General features: G+C 44.8%; 1 protein-coding gene across 1 annotated transcript in view; it reads left to right on the top strand.

Moving 5' to 3' along the window:
* The first annotated feature begins 4,262 nt into the window (after positions 1-4,262).
* The window catches only part of TTC33 (tetratricopeptide repeat domain 33), a 178,287-nt gene continuing 159,765 nt past the window's right edge, over positions 4,263-22,784 (top strand). The window contains exons 1-2 of the mRNA XM_073682001.1: positions 4,263-4,440; positions 16,841-17,070. Of these exons, the coding sequence (XP_073538102.1) occupies positions 16,847-17,070 (224 nt within the window). The 5' untranslated portion in view covers positions 4,263-4,440; positions 16,841-16,846. The remainder of the gene's footprint in view (positions 4,441-16,840; positions 17,071-22,784) is intronic.

Below are 22,784 nucleotides of genomic sequence, written 5' to 3'. Positions count from 1 at the left end.
GTGGCCACCACTAGGGGGAGCTCCCTGTATACAGAGATACATGATAAGATCCTGTCTGCAGCCACCACTAGGGGGAGCTCCCTGTATACAGAGATACATGATCAGATGCTGTCTGCAGCCACCACTAGGGGGAGCTCCCTGTATACAGATACAGGATAAGGTGCGGTCTGCAGCCACCACTAGGGGGAGCTCCCTGTATACAGAGATACATGATAAGATGCTGTCTGCAGCCACCACTAGGGGGAGCTCCCTGTATACAAATACAGGATAAGGTGTGGTCTGCAGCCACCACTAGGGGGAGCTCTGAGATATACTCAGCCAGTACTTCATCACATTTCTGTTTGGTTACAGGGGCTTTGGAGCTCTCTAGATTATGCGCTGAGCATAGGTCAATGTCTGGCATCAGTAGCAGTCACATGTTGCCTGTTTGTGGATCCCAGCTGTTGACGTTACTAGCACAGCACCTTTCTTTTACTCTGAGAATAATTTTCCCAAGTTGTTGAGCAGTGGTGATTGCTGTTGAGGACTTCAGAGCAGCCGTTTATCTGGCACCTGCCACGCTGGCTGTAGGGGGCAGTACTGTGGACATTCTGAGCTCTGACTATGGCAGCAATGTGTGATAGCAGCCTTGGAGACTCCTCCGCCTTGGTTAGAATACAGGGGGCCATATAGATGAGGAATGTCGAATAGCTGAAAAATGCACAGACTGTTTTTGAATGTCCAACATGGGTTATAATAGTTATTATACATTGCCTATAGTATCTGAGCCTGTACAGCATGCAAACCTAGGCAGGGATGTGTTTATTAAAGGGAAAGTGTGGCCAAAAAAAAATTGTATGGTATGGCTAGATGTGGTCAGTCCTAACATTGCCTTCAGATTGGGAGGTCTTCATCGCTCTCTATTTGGGGGGGGGGGGCTGCAGGATATCTGGTTCTGCCTTGACTTGCTTCCCGTGCGGCTGTAATATAGGTCTAAGACTATAATATTCCACATCCCATAATGTTCACAGTGAACGATGACCCAATCGGGTATCTAGAATTTATAGGCAAAATCACTTCTGTGCTGGGGCTAATATTTTCGCTGGTCACGTCCCTTATTTTACCTGGAGCAGCGGTTTTCCTGATCCAAATCCACTGCATAGACAGAATATCATATTGTAACCAGTGCCACCACTAGAGGGAGCTCATTGCATGATTTTTTTTTTTAAGGGGCGCTGTGTTTGTATGACTTATAAATTGTACCCTGTAGTGGAAATTCCTCTGTACCCCGACATGCAGTCACTTCACTATGATGCTGGTGTTTTATCCTATGTAATGTCTCGTACTTGTAGTGTCGTTATCACCCACATTGCTACCTACTTCTCCCACTGTTCTTGCTGCACAGTCTCAGGAGGGATCTTGTTTGCAGTCTCAGGAGGGATCTTGTTTCTCATGCTGGGCAGCACATAATTCAGTGCCCGGTGAGTAGGTGACTGTCAGGCCATTGTATACTGATCTGTGTTGTGTGTAAAGACATCTTGTAATAGTGGCCATGAGAGGAACTGCAATCCTTTTTTCACGTTGGTCCTCCTGCCCACAGTGATTGCTGGCAGCATAAACACCACTGTGCTGCACAGAGGCAGGAAACATAAAATACCAGGTTTTCAGGTATGGTGGGATCATCTGGTGGGCATTCATAAACACATGCATTATGAAAAGCCCCTTTTTAGAGTACAGATGTATGTTAGCGCCTCCTAGTGGTGACTGCAGCCAGTTTTCTATCCCTTTTATACAGGGTACATGGAGCTCAGACCTCCATAAATATATGGAATTGATGCCAAATGTTGCGGGTATTAACCTGATGTGGACACGGACTGTTCACCTGCGCATTGTGATACAGAATGTATTGTCTGTATTCCCAGAATGCACTGCTTTCCAGAAATAAGAATCCTACAGAGGTCTCGCTTCCTTTTTATGACTCTGCACCATAGTAAATACGATGTGTCCAGCAATTCACCCTTTCCAGTCCCCGGGTCTCGCACATACGGCAGGACGGGCAGCGACCTGTGTGTGGCGCTCAGGTTATTGGCGGATCGGCGACATGTGCTCTGTTCTGTGACCAGAAAAATGTCATTTTTTTAAATTTAGTATTTTGGCTGTATTTTTAAGACTATTTTATTATGCTGGTAGTCATTCACTAAAATCCATAGGCATCCGTGGTAACAGCGCCACCTTCAGGGTGGAACTAAAAAAGGATCCAGGCTCGGCTACAGATGACTTGTTCTTAGGAAAGGTCCTTGATATCAGATCATTGGGGTCCAGCACTGGCCCCACTGTCAGGCTGTTAGCGGAGACCGAATGTGAATGGTGCACAGAGCCGGACAGCGCAGCAGCGGCCATGGTGTAGTGGTCATTTTTGGGGACTGCAGCTCAGCTCTTATTCACTTAATGGGGGGGGGGGGGGGGTGACGGGATCTGGCTCAGATTTGTGGGGGTCCAACACATGGCAGCCTCCATCAATCTGACCCTGACCATTAATATCAGAGTTTTGAACAAGTCCCTTTGAAAGGTTCCTACTTCCCGTAGAACAGTGCCCCCCCCCCCCCCCCCCCCAACCCAAAGGCTTTGTCTGATATTGTACCTGGATTGGGGGGATTTCCGAATAAACCCCTTTAATGTGTCAAGCAAAACATCCTAGAAAGGCTGAGCAGCGTGATACACTAGATAACTGGTAATTTTATTGACAAAAGTTCCTTTCCTTTTAAATCTTAGGAGTCCAGGGAGCTCCCCCTAGTGCTGGCTGCAGACAGAATCTTATCATGTATGTCTGTATACAGGGAGCTCCCCCTAGTGGTGACTGCAGACAGAATCTTATCATGTGTCTCTGTATACAGGGAGCTCCCCCTAGTGGTGGCTGCAGACAGAATCTTATCATGTATGTCTGTATACAGGGAGCTCCCCCTAGTGGTGACTGCAGACAGGATCTTATTATGTATCTCAGTATACAGGGAGCTCCCCCTAGTGGTGACTGCAGACAGGATCTTATTATGTATCTCTGTATACAGGGAGCTCCCCCTAGTGGTGACTGCAGACAGGATCTTATCATGTATCTCTGTATACAGGGAGCTCCCCCTAGTGGTGGCAGCAGACAGGATCTTATCATGTATCTCTGTATACAGGGAGCTCCCCCTAGTGGAGGCTGCAGAGAGAATCTTATCATGTATCTCTGTATACAGGGAGCTCCCCCTAGTGGTGGCTGCAGACAGAATCTTATCATGTATCTCTGTATACAGGGAGCTCCCCCTAGTGGTGGCTGCAGACAGAATCTTATCATGCATCTCTGTATACGGGGCGCTCCCCCTAGTGGTGGCTGCAGACAGAATCTTATCATGTATCTCTGTATACAGGGAGCTCCCCCTAGTGGTACCTGTAGATAGGATCTTATCATGTATCTCTGTATACAGGGAGCTCCCCCTAGTGGTGGCTGCAGTCAGAATGGTTTTAAGGCCACATTCCCACATCTGTAGGCCATGTGCACTGACCTACAGGGTATTATTGCGCCATGACCATCCGCTGTGTGTCTCGGGGCCATTAGCTCCTTGTGACCGGATATCAGGGTGTCCGCTGTGTGTGTCACCGGATATCAGGGTGTCCGCTGTGTGTGTGACTGGATATCAGGGTGTCCGCTGTGTGTGTCACCGGATATCAGGGTGTCCGCTGTGTGTGTCACCGGATATCAGGGTGTCCGCTGTGTGTGTGACCGGATATCAGGGTGTCCGCTGTGGGTTGCCGTAGCAGCCAAGCTCCTGCGGAAGCGCTTGTGGCTGCATTATTGTCGCTGCATTATTGCGCCGGGCCCAGGCGGAGCCTCATGGGAGCCTGTGCTTGATACTATATCCTGCAATCACAGCTTGACCTCGCTCTACGGTGACAAAAAAATAAATAAAAAAAACAAAAACATTTTAATTGAATTTAAATGATAATGATATTTGGTACAAACACACTGTTGCACATAGAAACCAATGAGATTCAACCTCCAATGCAAGCAAGGAGTTGATTGGCTGCCAGGATTTATCGCTGTGTACAGAGTCAAAGTCAATCACCCACAGTCCGGTCACTGCCCTATAATCCGCCATCCTGTAGAGCCCACTCCACACCACATAATAATAACCGCATCTAACTACAACGCACGTCACGATTGGCCAGAATGAGTCACGTGTCCCGCCCTACAGCACATGCTTTTGACGTCACAGCAACTAGCACTGATGATTGGCTGTAAATTTAAAGCGTCGAACAGTCTAGGCCGAAAATGACATTGCCCTGGGATTAGGCTTCTTCCTGCCGTACAGTTTCCTAATTGTGCTTTGTTTTCCTTGGGTAGCTTATGGTTGTCCGTACGGCGTAGCTGCGCTCACCGATGCTGTGCACAGAGGAGGAAGAGGCTATCAGCATTTTCTGCAGGTAAATCCAGGCGAGGAGACGGGGCAGAGCCGTGGTCAGGCGCAGATCCCGGCCTGGCCTGTGTGTGAGCGGCGGCGCTGTCACCCCAGTACCTCATTTAAAGGGATTGTCCATTTATTGTCCCAATAAAGCTCAACCAGCAGCAAAATGGGCACAAAACTATGAGCAGCGATCATGTGATCTCTGCGGGGTCCTGCGCTGCCCCCGGTGCTGGGGAATGTGCTGGACATGGTTATAGGGGCTCTGGGGCAGGTTGGGACACTGTGAGCTGTAGCGCCTCTTTTTTAAGCCCTTCCAGACCAGGCGACTTTATGATTAATTCTGATTGCCGCCCCCTGTAGTCGTATCAGGGTTATTATCATTCTATTATTTTACTTTTTGCAGGACGAGTTGTAGATTTGAATAAACTCCATTCATTATCCCATATAAAATGCTGGACCCCCCCAAAAAAAAGATTCCAAGTGCAGTGAAATGGTGAAAAGAAACTGTCATTTATTATATATTATACGTCGTTCACTGCGCAGGAAATATGACTCGGTAACGCAACTCTCCAGAGAACGACAGCGGCGACACTGACAATGGGGAGGGGTTTACTTTATATTATTTTACTGGTTAATTTTTTTTTTTTTTTTTTTTTTTTAAAAATGAGTTTATTATGTCGCAATTTTTCTGAAGCCCATAACTTTTTATTTTTTATTTTTCAGCTGGTGGATCTGTGGGTGTTTTATTCATGGTTTTGAGTGGCGGATGTCTATGGAAACAATGATCTCGTGCTCTTTTTTTTTTTATTTGTTTTCAAATATTTTTGTAGAGGGTGGTCAAATGTATGTATGTGTGTGTGTATATATATATATATATATATATATATATATATATATATATATATATATATATATATAATATACACACACTACCGTTCAAAAGTTTGGGGTCACCCAGACAATTTTGTATTTTCCATGAAAACCAATACTTTTATTTATCAAATGAGTTGCAAAATGATTAGATAATATCATCCAGACATTGAGAAGGTTAGAAATAATGATTTTTATTAGAAAGAATAATTTTCTCCTTCAATTCCAGCATTGCAGACCTTTGGCTTCTAGCTGTTAATTTGCTGAGGTAATCTTGAGACATTTCCCCCCATGCTTCCTGAAGACCCTCCACAAGTTGGATTGGCTTGATGGGCACTTTTTGCCTTCCATACGGTGAAGCTGCTCCACAACATCTCAATGGGGTTGAGATCTGGTGACTGCGCTGGCCGCTCCATTACAGATAGAATACCAGCTGCCTGCTTCTTCCCTAAATAGTTCATGCATAATTTGGAGGTGTGCTTTGGGTCATTGTCCTGTTGTAGAATGAAATTGGCTCCAATCAAGCGCTGTCCACATGATACGGCATGGCGTTGCAAAATGGAGTGATAGCCTTCCTTATTCAAAATCCCATTTACCTTGTACAAATCTCCCACTTTACCAGCACCAAAGCAACCCCAGACCATCACATTACCTCCACCATGCTTGACAGATGGCATCAGGCACTCTTCCAGCATCTTTTCAGTTGTTCTGCATCTCACAAATGTTCTTCTGTGTGATCCAAACACCTCAAACTTTGATTTGTCTGTCCATAAAACTTTTTTCCAATCTTCCTCTGTCCAATGTCTGTGTTCTTTTGCCCATATTAATCTTTTCCTTTTATTAGCCAGTCTCAGATATGGCTATTTCTTTGCCACTTTGCCCTGAAGGCCAGCATCCAGGAGTCGCCTCTCACTGTAGACGTTGACACTGGCGTTTTGCGTGTACTATTTAATGAAGCTGCCAGTTGAGGAGCTGTGAGGCGTCGATTTCTCACACTAGAGACTCTAATGTACTTGTCCTATTGCTCAGTTGTGCAGCGGGGCCTCCCACTTCTCTTTCTACTCTGGTTAGAGCCTGTTTGTGCTCTCCTCTGAAGGGAGTAGTACACACCGTTGTAGGAAATCTTCAGTTTCTTGGCAACTTCTTGCATGGAATAGCCTTCATTTCTAAGAACAAGAATAGACTGTCGAGTTTCACATGAAAGTTCTCTTTTTCTGGCCATTTTGAGAGTTTCATAGAACAAACAAATGTAATGCTCCAGATTCTCAACAAGCTCAAAGGAAGGTCCATTTTATAGCTTCTCAAATCAGCCAAACCGTTTTCAGCTGGGCTAACATACTTGTGCAAGGGTTTTCTAGGGTTTTCTAAACATCCATTAGCTTCTTACACAGTTAGCAAACACAATGTACCATTAAAACACTGGAGTGGTGGTTGTTGGAAATGGGCCTCTATACACCTATGTAGATATTGCAATAAAAACAAAACGTTTGCAGCTAGAATAGTCATTTACCACATTAACAATGTATAGAGTGTATTTCTGATTCATTTAATGTTAGCTTCATTGAAAAGAAATGTGCTTTTCTTTCAAAAATAATGAAATTTCTAAATGACCCCAAACTTTTGAATGGTAGTGTAATATATATATATGTAATGCATATATTTATGTATTGTGAGTGTGTATATAGTACAGACCAAAAGTTTGGACACACCTCATTTAAAGATTTTTCTGTATTTTCATGACTATGAAAATTGTACATTCACACTGAAGGCATCAAAACTATGAATTAACACATGTGGAATTATATACTTAACAAAAAGTGTGAAACAACTGAAAATATGTCTTATATTCTAGGTTCTTCAAAGTAGCCACCTTTTGCTTTGATGACTGCTTTGCACACTCTTGGCATTCTCTTGATGAGCTTCAAGAGGTAGTCACCGGAAATGGTTTTCACTTCATAGGTGTGCCCTGTCAGGTTTAATAAGTGGGATTTCTTGCCTTATAAATGGGGTTGGGACCATCAGTTGTGTTGTGCAGAAGTCTGGTGGATACACAGCTGATAGTCCTACTGAATAGACTGTTAGAATTTGTATTCTGGCAAGAAAAAAGCATCTAAGTAAAGAAAAACGAGTGGCCATCATTACTTTAAGAAATGAAGGTCTGTCAGTCCGAAAAATTGGGCAAACTTTGAAAGTGTCCACCAAGTGCAGTTGCAAAAACCATCAAGCGCTACAAAGAAACTGGCTCACATGAGGACCGCCCCAGGAAAGGAAGACCAAGAGTCACCTCTGCTTCTGAGGATAAGTTTATCCGAGTCACCAGCCTCAGAAATCGCAGGTTAACAGCAGCTCAGATTAGAGACCAGGTCAATGCCACACAGAGTTCTAGCAGCAGACACATCTCTTCAACAACTGTTAAGAGGAGACTTTGTGCAGCAGGTCTTCATGGTAAAATAGCTGCTAGGAAACCACTGCTAAGGACAGGCAACAAGCAGAAGAGACTTGTTTGGGCTAAAGAACACAAGGAATGGACATTAGACCAGTGGAAATCTGTGCTTTGGTCTGATGAGTCCAAATTTGAGATCTTTGGTTCCAACCACCGTGTCTTTGTGCGACGCAGAAAAGGTGAACGGATGGACTCTACATGCCTGGTTCCCACCGTGAAGCATGGAGGAGGAGGTGTGATGGTGTGGGGGGGCTTTGCTGGTGACACTGTTGGGGATTTATTCAAAATTAAAGGCATACTGAACCAGCATGGCTACCACAGCATCTTGCAGCGGCATGCTATTCCATCCGGTTTGCGTTTAGTTGGACCATCATTTATTTTACAACAGGACAATGACCCCAAACACACCTCCAGGCTGTGTAAGGGCTATTTGACCAAGAAGGAGAGTGATGGGGTGCTACGCCAGATGACCTGGCCTCCACAGTCACCAGACCTGAACCCACTCGCAGAGTGAAGGCAAAAGGGCCAACAAGTGCTAAGCATCTCTGGGAACTCCTTCAAGATTGTTGGAAGACCATTTCCGGTGACTACCTCTTGAAGCTCATCAAGAGAATGCAAAGCAGTCATCAAAGCAAAAGGTGGCTACTTTGAAGAACCTAGAATATAAGACATATTTTCAGTTGTTTCACACTTTTTTGTTAACTTTTTGTGTTGATGTACAATTTTCATAGTCCTGAAAATACAGAAAAAAAATCTTTAAATGAGAAGTTGTGTCCAAACTTTTGGTCTCTACTGTGTGTATATATATATATATATATATATATATATATATATATATATATATATATATATATATATATATATATATATATATATATATATATATATATAATCTCTATCTATCGATCGTATCTTTCGGACCCTAAAACGCATCTAGGTTTTAGAGGAGGAAAATAGAAAAACAAATGTGCTCATGATGCCCTGTTATGGGGGAGGTGGTCTGCTGCTGACACTGGTATTGAGGTAATGTCCCCCATCCTGGTATATATGGCCCCTCCTTCCTGTAATACGTGGCCCTCATCCCCATCCTGATATGCATCGCACCTTCATCCCTCTTCCTGGTATGTATGGCACCCTTCATCTCGGTATTATGGGCCCCCTCATCCTGGTATGCTTGGCCACCCCCTGATCCCCGTCACGCTGCACACAAAAAATTTAACAATCATACTCACCTCCTCTCTGCTCCAGCGTTGCGTCCTGCTCTGTTGCCGACACTCTCACTGCCATGTGCCCTCACACAGTGATCTGCTGTGCCGGAATAGTCACTACTCTCCACGCCGGGCCTGTGTGCTGGGGAGCAGTGACCGTTCACTCTGCTTAATAGCGCGCACACTGTACCCGCAGCGCGGCTCCTGCTGCCGCTGTACGGTCATGTGTGCCGCTATTAAAGACCATGGACATTCACTACAATCTATTCCGGCACAGCAGATCACTGTGTGAGGGCACATGGCAGTTACGCCGTGCGCGGCTCACCCAGTGTGAACCCTGTCAACAGCAGAGCAGGACACAGCGCTGGAGGAGAGAGGAGGTGAGTATGATTGTTTAATTTTTTTGTGTGCAGCGTGACGGGGATGGGGAAGGGGGGATGCCAAGCATACCAGGATGGAGGTAGCCATACATACATGGATGATCGGTGCTAAACATATCAGGATGAGTGGTGCCATACATACCAGGAATATGTATGAGGGGGCAATACATACCAGGAATATGTATGAGGGGGGCAATACATACAGGGATGATGGGTGCCATACGTACCAGGAATGTGTATGAGGGGGGCCATACATACAGGGATGATGGGTGCCATACATACCAGGAATATGTATGAGGGGGCAATACATACCAGGAATATGTATGAGGGGGGCAATACATACAGGGATGATGGGTGCTAAGCATATCAGGATGAGGGGTGCCATACAAACCAGGAATATGTATGAGGGGGGCCATACATACAGGGATGATGGGTGCCTTACATATCATGAATATGTAGGAGGGGGGGGCATACATACAGGGATGATGGGTGCCATACATACCAGGAATATGTATGAGGGGGGAGTGCCGGCTATTAAGGAAAATTAATATTCACTGCTCCGCACTCCCATGTGCGTGGGGAGTAGGGAATATTCATTTTCTTTAGTAGTGGGTACAGTGTGGCGGCTCCACCACTGTCGCTCCCCCACCACCCACAGCCACAGTATTTATGTATACCGGACTATAAGATTCACCCCCCACTTTCCTCCAAAAGTTTGGAGGAAAAAAAGTGCGTCTTATAGTCCAAAAAATACGATAGATACATAGATAGATAGATATATATATATATCTATCGTATTTTTTATATAAATATATGCATGTATATTTTTTATTTTAATATAAAAATTATATTTATTAATTGGCCCACTTTTAACTTATTTTTTTGCCCCATTCGGGATCATGTTCTCGTGATTGATCTCTCGCTCTATATCCTGCAATACTTTATTACTATTTTGTGCTTTAGTTCAGCAGTTTATAGAGAAAGTGACGATCTCCTATGAAGCCCATCACAAGAGCACAAAGATGGTGGCGATGGTTCTCCATTGGCACCTGACGATCTTGTTGCTTTAGGTAATGAGCGAGCGCCAGATAAAACCGTTTGAATGCCTCTGCCTGAGATTGACGGCAGCATGTAAAGGGTTTAGCAGTAACGATCCGCAGTTGCTGTTACAAGCAGAAGCCGGCTGTAAACAATAACAAAAAAATGCTCCTTAGTCCAATTTATGGAAACCGATCCGGGCTAAATACAACCTTTTATTCCAGTTTGGATTCTATGAAATTACCAAAATGTGCATCTGTCAACCCCCCATTGAGCTCTCGGACCTGTCCCAGACCATCTGAGAACATCTGCGCCTTGTGATTGGACGCCGCGGGCAGTTACAATTTCAGCAAAAATTGTGCGGAAATATTTACCAAAATTTTAATTTCTACAAAAATTTTCCAAAAATCCAATTTTTTAACATTTTTAAAAAATAAAAATGATGCCGTCTTCACGAATCGGCGTCCATTTCTGTAGTGATGCGGCCCCCAGCTTCACTGTTAACTCCCCCAGCGATGGTGCGTAGACTCGAGTCTGTGTATCAGCAGCCTTGTTGCCCATAGCAACCGTTCGGAGCACAGCCGTCATTTTTTTTCCACAGAAGTGAAAGCTACGCGATGGTCGCTATGGGCAACAGGACCAATATGGCGGCCAGATCGCAGTGTATCTCGTCAGACGTACGCACCAGAAAATCTCGTTCACCACCTGTATTCGGTGTGAGGAAAAAAATCGTTGCGTACATCGGGCGAGACTCGCCAATGCAAGTCTATGGGTGCGAGAAAAAAGACGGACGGCACACGGGCCTTGTGATTTTTTTTTTTTTTTATTATTTTTTTTACGCACCCATCTTAAAGGAACAACGAAATTTCATCAGCTGGAAACAATAAATTCTCAGTCAGGATCATCATGGCAACCAAGAAAAAAAAAAAAATATAAATTATATACAGTCATGGCGGAAAGCGTTGACATCCTGGAAATTGTTCCAGAAAATGAATTATTATTTTCACACAAAACCCCCAAAATGGGCCGGACAAAATTGTTGTCCCCCTCAACTTAATATTTGATTGCACAGCCTTTGGAATAAATAACTGCAATCAATCGCTTCCTATAACCATCAGCTTCTTCCTCCTCAGCTGTAATCTTGGACTCTTCTTACAATCTGCTCCAGGTCTCTCATATCTGAAGACGTCTTCTCCCAACAGCAATTGTAAGATCTCTCCTCAGGTGATCAATTTAGATCCGGACTCATTGCTGCCGCTTCAGAACTTTCCAGCGCTTTGTTTCCATCCATTTCTGGGGGCTTCTTGAAGAATGTTTGGGGTCATTGTTCTGCTGGAAGACCCATGACCTAGGATGCAAACCCAGCTTTCTGACACTGGTCATTGCCACCCAAAATCCTTAGGTAATCTTTAGATTTCATGACGCCTTGCAAACAGTGAAGGCACCCAGTGCCAGAGGCAGCAAAACACCCCAAAACATCTTTTAACCTCCAACATATTTGACTGTAGGAACTGTATTATTTTCATTAAAGGCATCATTCCGTTTTCGGCGAACAGTAGAATGATGTGCTTTTACCAAAAAGTTCTATCTTGGTCTCCTCTGTCCACAAGACACTTTCTCACGTACATTTTGGCAAACTGCAGTCTAGCTTTTTATGTTTATATGTCAGCAGTTCAGTCTTCCTGGGTCTCCTGTCATAGCGCTTCATTTCATTCACATGTGGACCGATACTTCATGCTGACACTGATGCACCCTGAGCCTGCAGCACAGCTTGAATTTCTTTGGAACGTGATTGGGGCTGCTCCACCATCCGGACTATCCTGCGTTGCAACCTTTCATTAATTTTTCTCTGCCGTCCACGTCCAGGGAGATTAGCTACAGTGCCATGGTGTAGCGTCGGCGTCCCTGCCTCCTGCTAGGCTCTGCCGTCACTTGCCGTGACCACCTGCCTGTCCAGAGACTCTTGCCCGCTCACCTGGGAGCGCTCACCTGCTACCTGCCTGCTAGCCTACCTGGAGGCTCTGCCGTCACCTTGCCGTGACCACCTGCCTGTCCAGAGACTCTTGCCCGCTCACCTGGGAGCGCTCACCTGCTACCTGCCTGCTAGCCTACCTGGAGGCTCTGCCTTCACTTGCCGTGACCACCTGCCTGTCCAGAGACTCTTGCCCGCTCACCTGGGAGCATCCACCTGCTACCTGTCTGCTAGTCTACCTGGAGGCTCTGCCGTCACTTGCCGTGACCACCTGCCTGTCCAGAGACTGTTGCCCGCTCACCTGGGAGCGTCCACCTGCTACCTGTCTGCTAGTCTACCTGGAGGCTCTGCCGTCACTTGCCGTGACCACCTGCCTGTCCAGAGACTGTTGCCCGCTCACCTGGGAGCGTCCACCTGCTACCTGTCTGCTAGTCTACCTGGAGGCTCTGCCGTCACTTGCCGTGACTACCTGCCCTTCTACCCAGAGACTGTCCCTGTCACTTGCCGTGACTACCTGCCCGTCTTCCCTGGGAGCCACCCGCTTCCTTACAAGGACCGCCCCCTTGTATAGTTGCTCAGAGGTTCCACCTCCCAGACCCGTTACACATGGGTTGTAAACTTCTTGATTATGCTGTGCACAGTGGACAAAGGAACATCAAACTCTCTGGAGATGGACTTGTAACCTTGAGATTGTTGATATTTTTCTACAATTTTGGTTCTCAAGTCCTCAGACAGTGCTACTCTTTCTGTTCTCGATGCTTAGTGTGGCACACAATGCAAAGATTGAGTCAACTTCTCCCCTTTTTATCTGGTTTCAGGTGTGATTTTCATTTTGCCCACACCTGTTACTTGTCACAGGTGAGTTTGAACGAGCATCACATGCTTGAAACAAAGTTGTTCACCCTGAGAAAACTTGATGAAAGGTTGCAACACAGGATAGTCCGTATGGTGGATAAGCAGCCCAAATTAAGATCCAAACAAATTCAAGCTGTCCTGCAGGCTCAGGGTGCATCAGTGTCAGTGCGAACTATCCGTCGACATTTGAATTAAATGAAACGCTATGGCAGGAGACCCAGGAGGACCCCACTGCTGAGACATAAAAAAGCTTGACTGCAGTTTGCCAAAATTTACGTGAGAGTCAAAATCCTTCTGGGAAAGCGTCTTGTGGACAGATGAGACCAAGTTAGAACTTTTTTGTAAAGCACATCATTCTACTGTCTGCCAAAAATGTAATGAGGCCTAAAAAGAAAAGAACACACCTATAGGTAAATATGGTGGAGGTTCAAAGATATTTGAGGTTGTTTTGGAGCCCCTGGCACTGCATGGCTTGACTGTGTGCAAGGCATCATGAAATCTGAAGATTACCAAAGGATTTTGGGTGGCAATGTAGTGCCCAGTGTCAGAAAGATGGGTTTGTGTCCTAGGTCGTGGGTCTTCAAGCAGGACGATGATCCCAAACATACTTCAAGAAGCCCTCAGAAATGGATGGAAACAAAGTTCTGGAGAATTCTGAAATGGCAGCAATGAGTCCGGATCTAAATCCCATTGATCACCTGTGAAGAGATCTTACAATTGCTGTTGGGAGAAGGCGCCTTCACATATGAGAGACCTGGAGCAGATTGTAAGAAGAGTTTACAGGAGGACTAAGATGGTAGCTTACTCCACACAGCCCTCAGCGACCTGTGATTGAAATGTACGTCATGGGTGGTTAAGTGGTTTATATGTATGTCCCATCTTGTCTGTGCAGGAGCACGCCGCTCCCCAGCCTCCCGACCTCCTGATTGCTTAGGTACAAAAGTGCTCCAGATTGATTGACAGTTCGGGATCCGGACGGCAGCATAGTCCGCTGCTGCTATACTAGGCAGCTTTACCTCTGTGGCATCGGAAGCAGGAGCTAACTGTGAGCTCCAGCCATCCCAGCCAACCTCAGGGAAGCGCCTGCAGGCTCACTAAGAAAGTTCTTGTCAGCGCTGCGCATGTTCCCTCTTGCCATCAAGTAGTGATAAGTGGAGAACGAAGGAAGATAGAAGTAACAAGTAAATTGCAAACTTGCTTAATTTCTCACTATCTACCATTCTCTATATATGAGAATAAGGCGCTGATCACATAGCAGTCTGGACCTTCCATGAGGTGTTCTGTCCGAATTCCAGATAAAAGGGATTCAAATGGAGCCCCTGATGGAGCGCTCAACGGGGTCCGTCTTTCGATGTACACAATCATGTTCCAATCTGAAAGGACAGATAACATTGGTGAAGGAAAAAAGGGGAAACGTAGACCACTTGAATTTATATTGTGTCCTTTCACTCCATGGCTCCATCAGGGGTTCTGTTGGAGTCCCTTTTTTTGGGGAATAAGATGGAAACCTCACAACCGCCGAGGTCATTGGTTCCTGTCAGTGACTGTAAACTTTAATTGTTTTTATCCACTTATTGATAGTATACAGTAGGTACGGAGAGTTTTCAGACCCCTTTACATTTTTCACTCTTTGTTTCATTGCAGCCATTTGGTAAATTCTAAAAAGTTCATTTTTTTTCTCATGTACACTCTGCACCCCATCTTGACTGAAAAAAACAGAAATGTAGAAATTTTCACAAATTTATTAAAAAAGAAAAACTGAAATATCACATGGTCATAAGTATTCAGACCCTTTGATCAGACACTCATATTTAAGTCACATGCTGTCCATTTCCTTGTGATCCTCCTTGAGATGGTTCTACTCCTTCATTGGAGTCCAGCTGTGTTTAATTAAACTGATAGGACTTGATTTGGAAAGGCACACACCTGTCTATATAAGACCTCACAGCTCACAGTGCATGTCAGACCAAATGAGAATCATGAGCTCAAAGGAACTGCCCAAGGAGCTCAGAGACAGAATTGTGGCAAGGCACAGATCTGGCCAAGGTTACAAAAGAATTTCTGCATTACTCAAGGTTCTTAAGAGCACAGTGGCCTCCATAATCCTTAAATGGAAGAAGTTTGGGACCACCAGAAGTCTTCCTAGACCTGGCCGTCCAGCCAAACTGAGCTATTGTGGGAGAAGAGCCTTGGTGAGAGAGGTAAAGAAGAACCTCAAGATCACTGTGGCTGAGCTCCAGAGATGCAGTAGGGAGATGGGAGAAAGTTCCACAAAGTCAACTATCACTGCAGCCCTCCACCAGTCGGGCCTATATGGCAGAGTGGCCCAACGGAAGCCTCTCCTCAAGACATATGAAAGCCCGCATAGAGTTTGCTCAAAAACACATGAAGGACTCCCAGACTATGAGAAATAAGATTCTCTGGTCTGATGAGACGAAGATAGAACTTTTTGGTGATAATTCTTAGCGGTATGTGTGGAGAAAACCAGGCACTGCTCATCACCTGCCCAATACAATCCCAACAGTGCAACATGGTGGTGGCAGCATCATGCTATGGGGGTGTTTTTCAGCTGCAGGGACAGGACGTCTGGTTGCAATTGAAGGAAACATGAATGCAGCCAAGTACAGAGACATCCTGGATGAAAACCTCTTCCAGAGTGATTTGGACCTCCAACTTGGCCGAAGGTTCACCTTCCAACAAGACAATGACCCTAAGCACACAGCTAAAATAACAAAGGAGCGGCTTCAGAACAACTCTGTGACCATTCTTGACTGGCCCAGCCAGAGCCCTGACCTAAACCCAATTGAGCATCTCTGGAGAAATGGCTGTCCACCAACGTTCACCATCCAACCTGACAGAACTGGAGAGGATCTGCAAGGAAGAATGGCCGAGGATCCCCAAATCCAGGTGTGAAAAACTTGTTGCATCATTCCCAAGAAGACTCATGACTGTACTAGCTCAAAAGGGGGCTTCTACTCAATACTGAGCAAAGGGTCTGAATACTTATGACCATGTGATATTTCAGTTTTTCTTTTTTATTAAATTTGCAAAAATTTCTACATTTCTGTTTTTTTTCAGTCAAGATGGGGTGCAGAGTGCACTTTAATGAGAAAAAAATGAACTTTTTAGAATTTACCAAATGGCTGCAATGAAACAAAGAGTGAAAAATGTAAAGGGGTCTGAAAACTTTCCGTACCCACTGTATCCCTGACTTTCTGCTGCTGGGGTATTCCCATTAGCATTGAAGCCACCTTGGGTATCGCCTGATCGCTGCTGCTCCATCTCACCTTCCCCGAACACTAGAGGACGCTGTCGGTGCTAGTGACCATTATGCTGAATTTAATATCAGGCACTTATTAGAAAAGCCGGGTAACCACATAATACATCAAGTCTAGCACATTTCATTAGGGTAATGTGACCCCCGGTGATCCGATATAACCCTGCAGCAAGTGTTCATTTACCCTGCACTGCCTCCGCAGGTAAAATGAAGTATTACAATATTATAATACATGGAACTCTGTGGACTAATTCATGGGGGTCCCGAATCAGGACCTCCCACCTCTCTATTCCCTACTATGCTACTTGAAAATGGTCTCCGTGAACCAGATGAGCCTTGGGTTTATATTTTGCCTTTGTCTGCTGCTCTTTTATAGTTGGTAATGGCCTCCTTTGGATGGAAGAGGAAGATTGGAGAGAGGGTGTCGAAGGCGACTTCTCAGAACTTCGAGAAGGAGTCTGCGGACGAGGTGGCCGCTGGCGGGGACAGCGACGACGCGCCCTGGCTCCAATCCATTAAGCGCAAGAAAGGACTTCTCCTGGAGGACAACATCTCAAAGGGCAAGCGGATGAAGGAAGAAGGAGCGTTACTGGCCCTCAACGGAAGGTAGGAGCAATGGCCGAGCACATTTATCCCATGCACAAGTGAGAAGGTGCTACTTACCTATTTCTCCACAAGGGGGCAGTAGAAGCCTTCAGGACCGGGACTGTTGGGCGCGGGAACGTGAACTGTTTGCTGTAATTTTGGCTGCTGGATTGCTTATTAGAAAGTTTTCGAAAGTTACTTTCACATCATTTTATTCGAGAGTAGGAGCATCGCCTGTGCGGCGGAGACACAGAACTACAGAAATTACACTTTCTTCAGAAGATTTGGGAATTCTCCTCCGTGGGGCGGATTTATCGTACTATAAAATATATGATCAGTATGGGCTCCAGAATATAGGGGCCACAACAGCTGCACCCCTGTAAACTATGAAGAGGATGCCGTCTTCATGACCACTCTGATCACGGCTGTCTATGCCACAGTGGTCAGACAGAGACAGGGGCTTCCTCCATCACCCCATTGGGGGCCCCGCAAAGCAATCTCAGGGTTCAGACAGACATCATTGGATGATTTTTACTATTTACTGCAATATCAAAGTATTACGATATATAGTACAAGAGATCAAATAATCGTGGATGAAAGGGGGCTAAAACAAAGTGAAATATATATATATATATATATATATATATATATATATATATATATATATATATATATATATATATATATATATATATATATATATATATATATATATATATATATATATATATATTCTTGTCTCACCGTTTTCCAAGACCCTTAACTTAAAAAAAAAAAAAGAATTAAAATATTGTTTTTCATATTTTGGGGGTAATGCATTCAGGAAAAAAAACAGCAATTGCGGCATTTCAATTTTGCCCCCATAAATTGCCCCCATCTGGTATCTTCTGCATCCATAAAAGTCCAATCCATCAAAATATAATTATTTTTTTAACCAGTTAGATAAAGAAAAAAAATTGAAATGCCGCAATTGCTGTTTTTTTTCCTGAATGCATTACCCCCAAAATATGAAAAACAATATTTTAATTTTTTTTTTTTTTTTTATGTACCCAAAAGTGGTAGCAATAAAAATCAGCTCGGCACACAAAATACAAGCCCTCAAATGGCTCCATCTAAGGGAGAATAAAAAAAAAAAAAAAAGTTAAGGGTCTTGGAAAACGGTGAGACAAGAATATAAATATATTATATAAAAATAGCAATAAAAAAAATAACATAAAATTAAGACACAAAATAGTATACAAGTTTGATATCGAGGCAATAGTCCTGATCTGGAGAATCATATTGCCTGGTCACTTTTACCCCACAATGAATGACGGGAACAAAAAAAAAAAACCCCAAAATTGCCATTTTTTTTCACCATTTCTCTTTTACTTGCATTGTTTCCATTATATGGGAAAGTGAATGGTGTCACTCAAAACTCGTCCTGCAAGAAACAAGCCTCCATACGGCCGTGGGGACGCAGGAATAAAAGTTATGACTATGTCCTTAAGGGGTTAAGAAGAAGCCATAACTAATAAAAGTCTTAATAAACCCCATTAACCCATTGATTGCTGCATTGGCGGTCGGATTGTTCATCACCCAATAAATAGTATTGTCAGAGAAGGACGATGCAAAGTCTTGGCCCGAGATTATATTAGACTATTTATTTCCAGTAACTCGCAGTTCACACCCGCAGCGGGGGTCACACGACCGATGACATCATGGCCGGCGGATCTGACATCAGGGATCGGAGCCCCGATGAGATGAATGTCTTTGGCGCGGCTTCTTGTACATGTGATACTTCTGTATCTCCGTCTCTGGTTACTTGTATCCATAATATAAAGTGAAAACAGACGCGTCCTCTCTGCTGCGCGCCCAATTCTGACGCTCGCCTCATCTGGCAAAACTTCCTGTTTTTTTTCTTCTGGCCGCTCAGATAAAAAAATAATTATTTTATTTATACATATAGTGCAGACCAAAAGTTTGGACACACCTTCTCATTTAAAGATTTTTCTGTATTTTCATGACTATGAAAATTGTACATTGACACTGAAGGCATCAAAACTATGAATTAACACATGTGGAATTATATACTTAACAAAAAAGGGTGAAACAACTGAAAATATGTCTTATATTCTAGGTTCTTCAAAGTAGCCACCTTTTGCTTTGATGACTGCTTTGCACACTCTTGGCATTCTCTTGATGAGCTTCAAGAGGTAGTCACCGGAAATGGTCTTCCAACAATCTTGAAGGAGTTCCCAGAGATGCTTAGCACTTGTTGGCCCTTTTGCCTTCACTCTGCGGTCCAGCTCACCCCAAACCATCTCGATTGGGTTCAGGTCTGGTGACTGTGGAGGCCAGGTCATCTGGCGTAGCACCCCATCACTCTCCGTCTTGGTCAAATAGCCCTTACACAGCCTGGAGGTGTGTTTGGGGTCATTGTCCTGTTGAAAAATAAATGATGGTCCAACTAAACGCAAACCGGATGGAATAGCATGCCGCTGCAAGATGCTGTGGTAGCCATGCTGGTTCAGTATGCCTTCAATTTTGAATAAATCCCCAACAGTGTCACCAGCAAAGCCCCCCACACCATCACACCTCCTCCTCCATGCTTCACGGTGGGAACCAGGCATGTAGAGTCCATCCGTTCACGTTTTCTGCGTCGCACAAAGACACGGTGGTTGGAACCAAAGATCTCAAATTTGGACTCATCAGACCAAAGCACAGATTTCCACTGGTCTAATGTCCATTCCTTGTGTTCTTTAGCCCAAACAAGTCTCTTCTGCTTGTTGCCTGTCCTTAGCAGTGGTTTCCTAGCAGCTATTTTACCATGAAGGCCTGCTGCACAAAGTCTCCTCTTAACAGTTGTTGAAGAGATGTGTCTGCTGCTAGAACTCTGTGTGGCATTGACCTGGTCTCTAATCTGAGCTGCTGTTAACCTGCGATTTCTGAGGCTGGTGACTTGGATAAACTTATCCTCAGAAGCAGAGGTGACTCTTGGTCTTCCTTTCCTGGGGTGGTCCTCATGTGAGCCAGTTTCTTTGTAGCGCTTGATGGTTTTTGCAACTGCACTTGGGGACACTTTCAAAGTTTGCCCAATTTTTAGCACTGACTGACCTTCATTTCTTAAAGTAATGATGGCCACTCGTTTTTCTTTACTCAGCTGCTTTTTTCTTGCCATAACACAAATTCTAACAGTCTATTCAGTAGGACTATCAGCTGTGTATCCACCAGACTTCTGCACAACACAACTGATGGTCCCAACCCCATTTATAAGGCAAGAAATCCCACTTATTAATCCTGACAGGGCACACCTGTGAAGTGAAAACCATTTCCGGTGACTAAATTTTGCATTTGCTCATCAAGAGAATGCAAAGAGTGTGCAAAGCAGTCATCAAAGCAAAAGGTGGCTACTTTGAAGAACCTAGAATATAAGACATATTTTCAGTTGTTTCACACTTTTTTGTTAAGTATATAATTCCACATGTGTTAATTCATAGTTTTGATGCCTTCAGTGTGAATGCACAATTTTCATAGTCATGAAAATACAGAAAAATCTTTCAATGAGAAGGTGTGTCCAAACTTTTGGTCTGTACTGTATATATATATTATTATTTTTCCTCTTATAACAGATAGAATAACATTGATTTATCGTTGGGATAGCAAAAAAGTGCCAAGATAGGTGCAAATATAGAATATATGAAATATAAACTGCATTTTTGCCATACAGACTAGACTTATAAAATGAAGGACAATTAGTGTGTCCCCACCAACCACACCAAGGTGACTTCGCTCTCCCAGACCAAAAGCTACAAATGTAAAAAGGCAGGAAGGATCCAGCACTAATTAAAAACAGACTGATGGGATGAGCTCTGACAAATATGGAGGCAGAAATATGTCTACGGTCTCACCAGAGGAGGTTCTCCTTCTTGTGGCTGGTGGGCACACATGAATTGGCCAGTACCTGAGAACGGCCACTAGACTGCGTATGGAGCTGTACTGTCCCGGCTCTGTACACTGTGCAGTTGTGTCTGACCCCAACCTCTCTGATAATGACCCATTCTAAGGACGAGGTCATCAGTACCTTGGACAATCCCTTTAAGCTACCAGATAAGTTCATTCCTCTTTGTAAATAAAATTTCCTTATGATCTGCCATTCGCCGCACTTTGAGACTTGGATTTCTGCTGTGGTGGCACCGTCATTATTACCCATGATTGTGGCCGCAGGACATTGCGAGCTCACATGGGACTTAAACGGGTAATCGCCATTATAAATCTTATTTCATAAATCAATAGTTCACATGAAAAAAATAAACTTTGTAATAAATCTTATCAGAAGAATCCGCTTCTTTCTTCTCCTGGACTGATCTCTCGCGCTCAATTCAGGGGTAAAATCTGTATTCAGTGAAGTCTAATCGTCCCATTACTGAGATAGGAGATGGCAGTTGGTGCTTCTACAATTCTATGGAGGGAGGAGCAAGAGGCGACACAGACATAGAGGGGAGGAGCTAGAGGAGACATAGACATAGAGGGGAGGAGCTAGAGGAGACACAGACATAGAGGGGAGGAGCTAGAGGAGACATAGACATAGAGGGGAGGAGCTAGAGGAGACACAGGCATAGAGGGGAGGAGCTAGAGGAGACATAGGCATAGAGGGGAGGAGCTAGAGGAGACATAGGCATAGAGGGGAGGAGCTAGAGGAGACATAGGCATAGAGGGGAGGAGCTAGAGGAGACATGGACATAGAGGGGAGGAGCTAGAGGAGACACAGACATAGAGGGGAGGAGCTAGAGGAGACATAGACATAGAGGGGAGGAGCTAGAGGAGACACAGGCATAGAGGGGAGGAGCTAGAGGAGACATAGGCATAGAGGGGAGGAGCTAGAGGAGACATAGGCATAGAGGGGAGGAGCTAGAGGAGACATAGGCATAGAGGGGAGGAGCTAGAGGCGACACATGCATAGAGGGGAGGAGCTAGAGGCGACACAGGCATAGAGGGGAGGAGCTAGAGGCGACACAGGCATAGAGGGGAGGAGCTAGAGGCGACACAGGCATAGAGGGGAGGAGCTAGAGGCGACACAGGCATAGAGGGGAGGAGCTAGAGGAGACATAGGCATAGAGGGGAGGAGCTAGAGGAGACCTAGACATAGAGGGGAGGAGCTAGAGGAGACCTAGAGGGGAGGAGCTAGAGGAGACCTAGAGGGGAGGAGCTAGAGGAGACCTAGAGGGGAGGAGCTAGAGGAGACCTAGAGGGGAGGAGCTAGAGGAGACCTAGAGGGGAGGAGCTAGAGGAGACATAGAGGGGAGGAGCTAGAGGAGACATAGAGGGGAGGAGCTAGAGGAGACATAGAGGGGCGGAGCTAGAGGCGATACAGACAGAGGGGCGGGACTAGAGGCAACAGAGGGGAGGAGATAGAGGTGACAGACACAATCGCTTGTTATGTTCTCGGGGCAGGTGCGTGTTATATTGGAGGCTGTAATCTTTATCATTGTTTATATTTCGCAATACTATCAACCTATCATAGATTCCAGTCCCCTTGGGGGGACGGTCTGTAGGGGTTTTCTATGTACATTTTTTGATATTTTTGGGTGTCACAGATCGCCCCACCTCTTTTTCTGCCTCTTTCGCTGGTTTCTGGTTCTCCTGTTTTTTCTTTCCTCCTTTGTGATGTTTCCATGTTGTGTAGTTTTTGTAGTTGTGATCGAGGCCAAAGGGTTTTGTTTCCTAGTGGGAAAAGAATTCTCAAATATCCAAGT

This window comes from Phyllobates terribilis, unplaced genomic scaffold (assembly GCF_046119375.1).
Source record: "Phyllobates terribilis strain yellow unplaced genomic scaffold, ASM4611937v1 Scaffold_1__5_contigs__length_1240528914, whole genome shotgun sequence".
Lineage (NCBI taxonomy): Eukaryota > Metazoa > Chordata > Amphibia > Anura > Dendrobatidae > Phyllobates > Phyllobates terribilis.
This window is presented reverse-complemented; position numbering and strand designations above follow the sequence as displayed.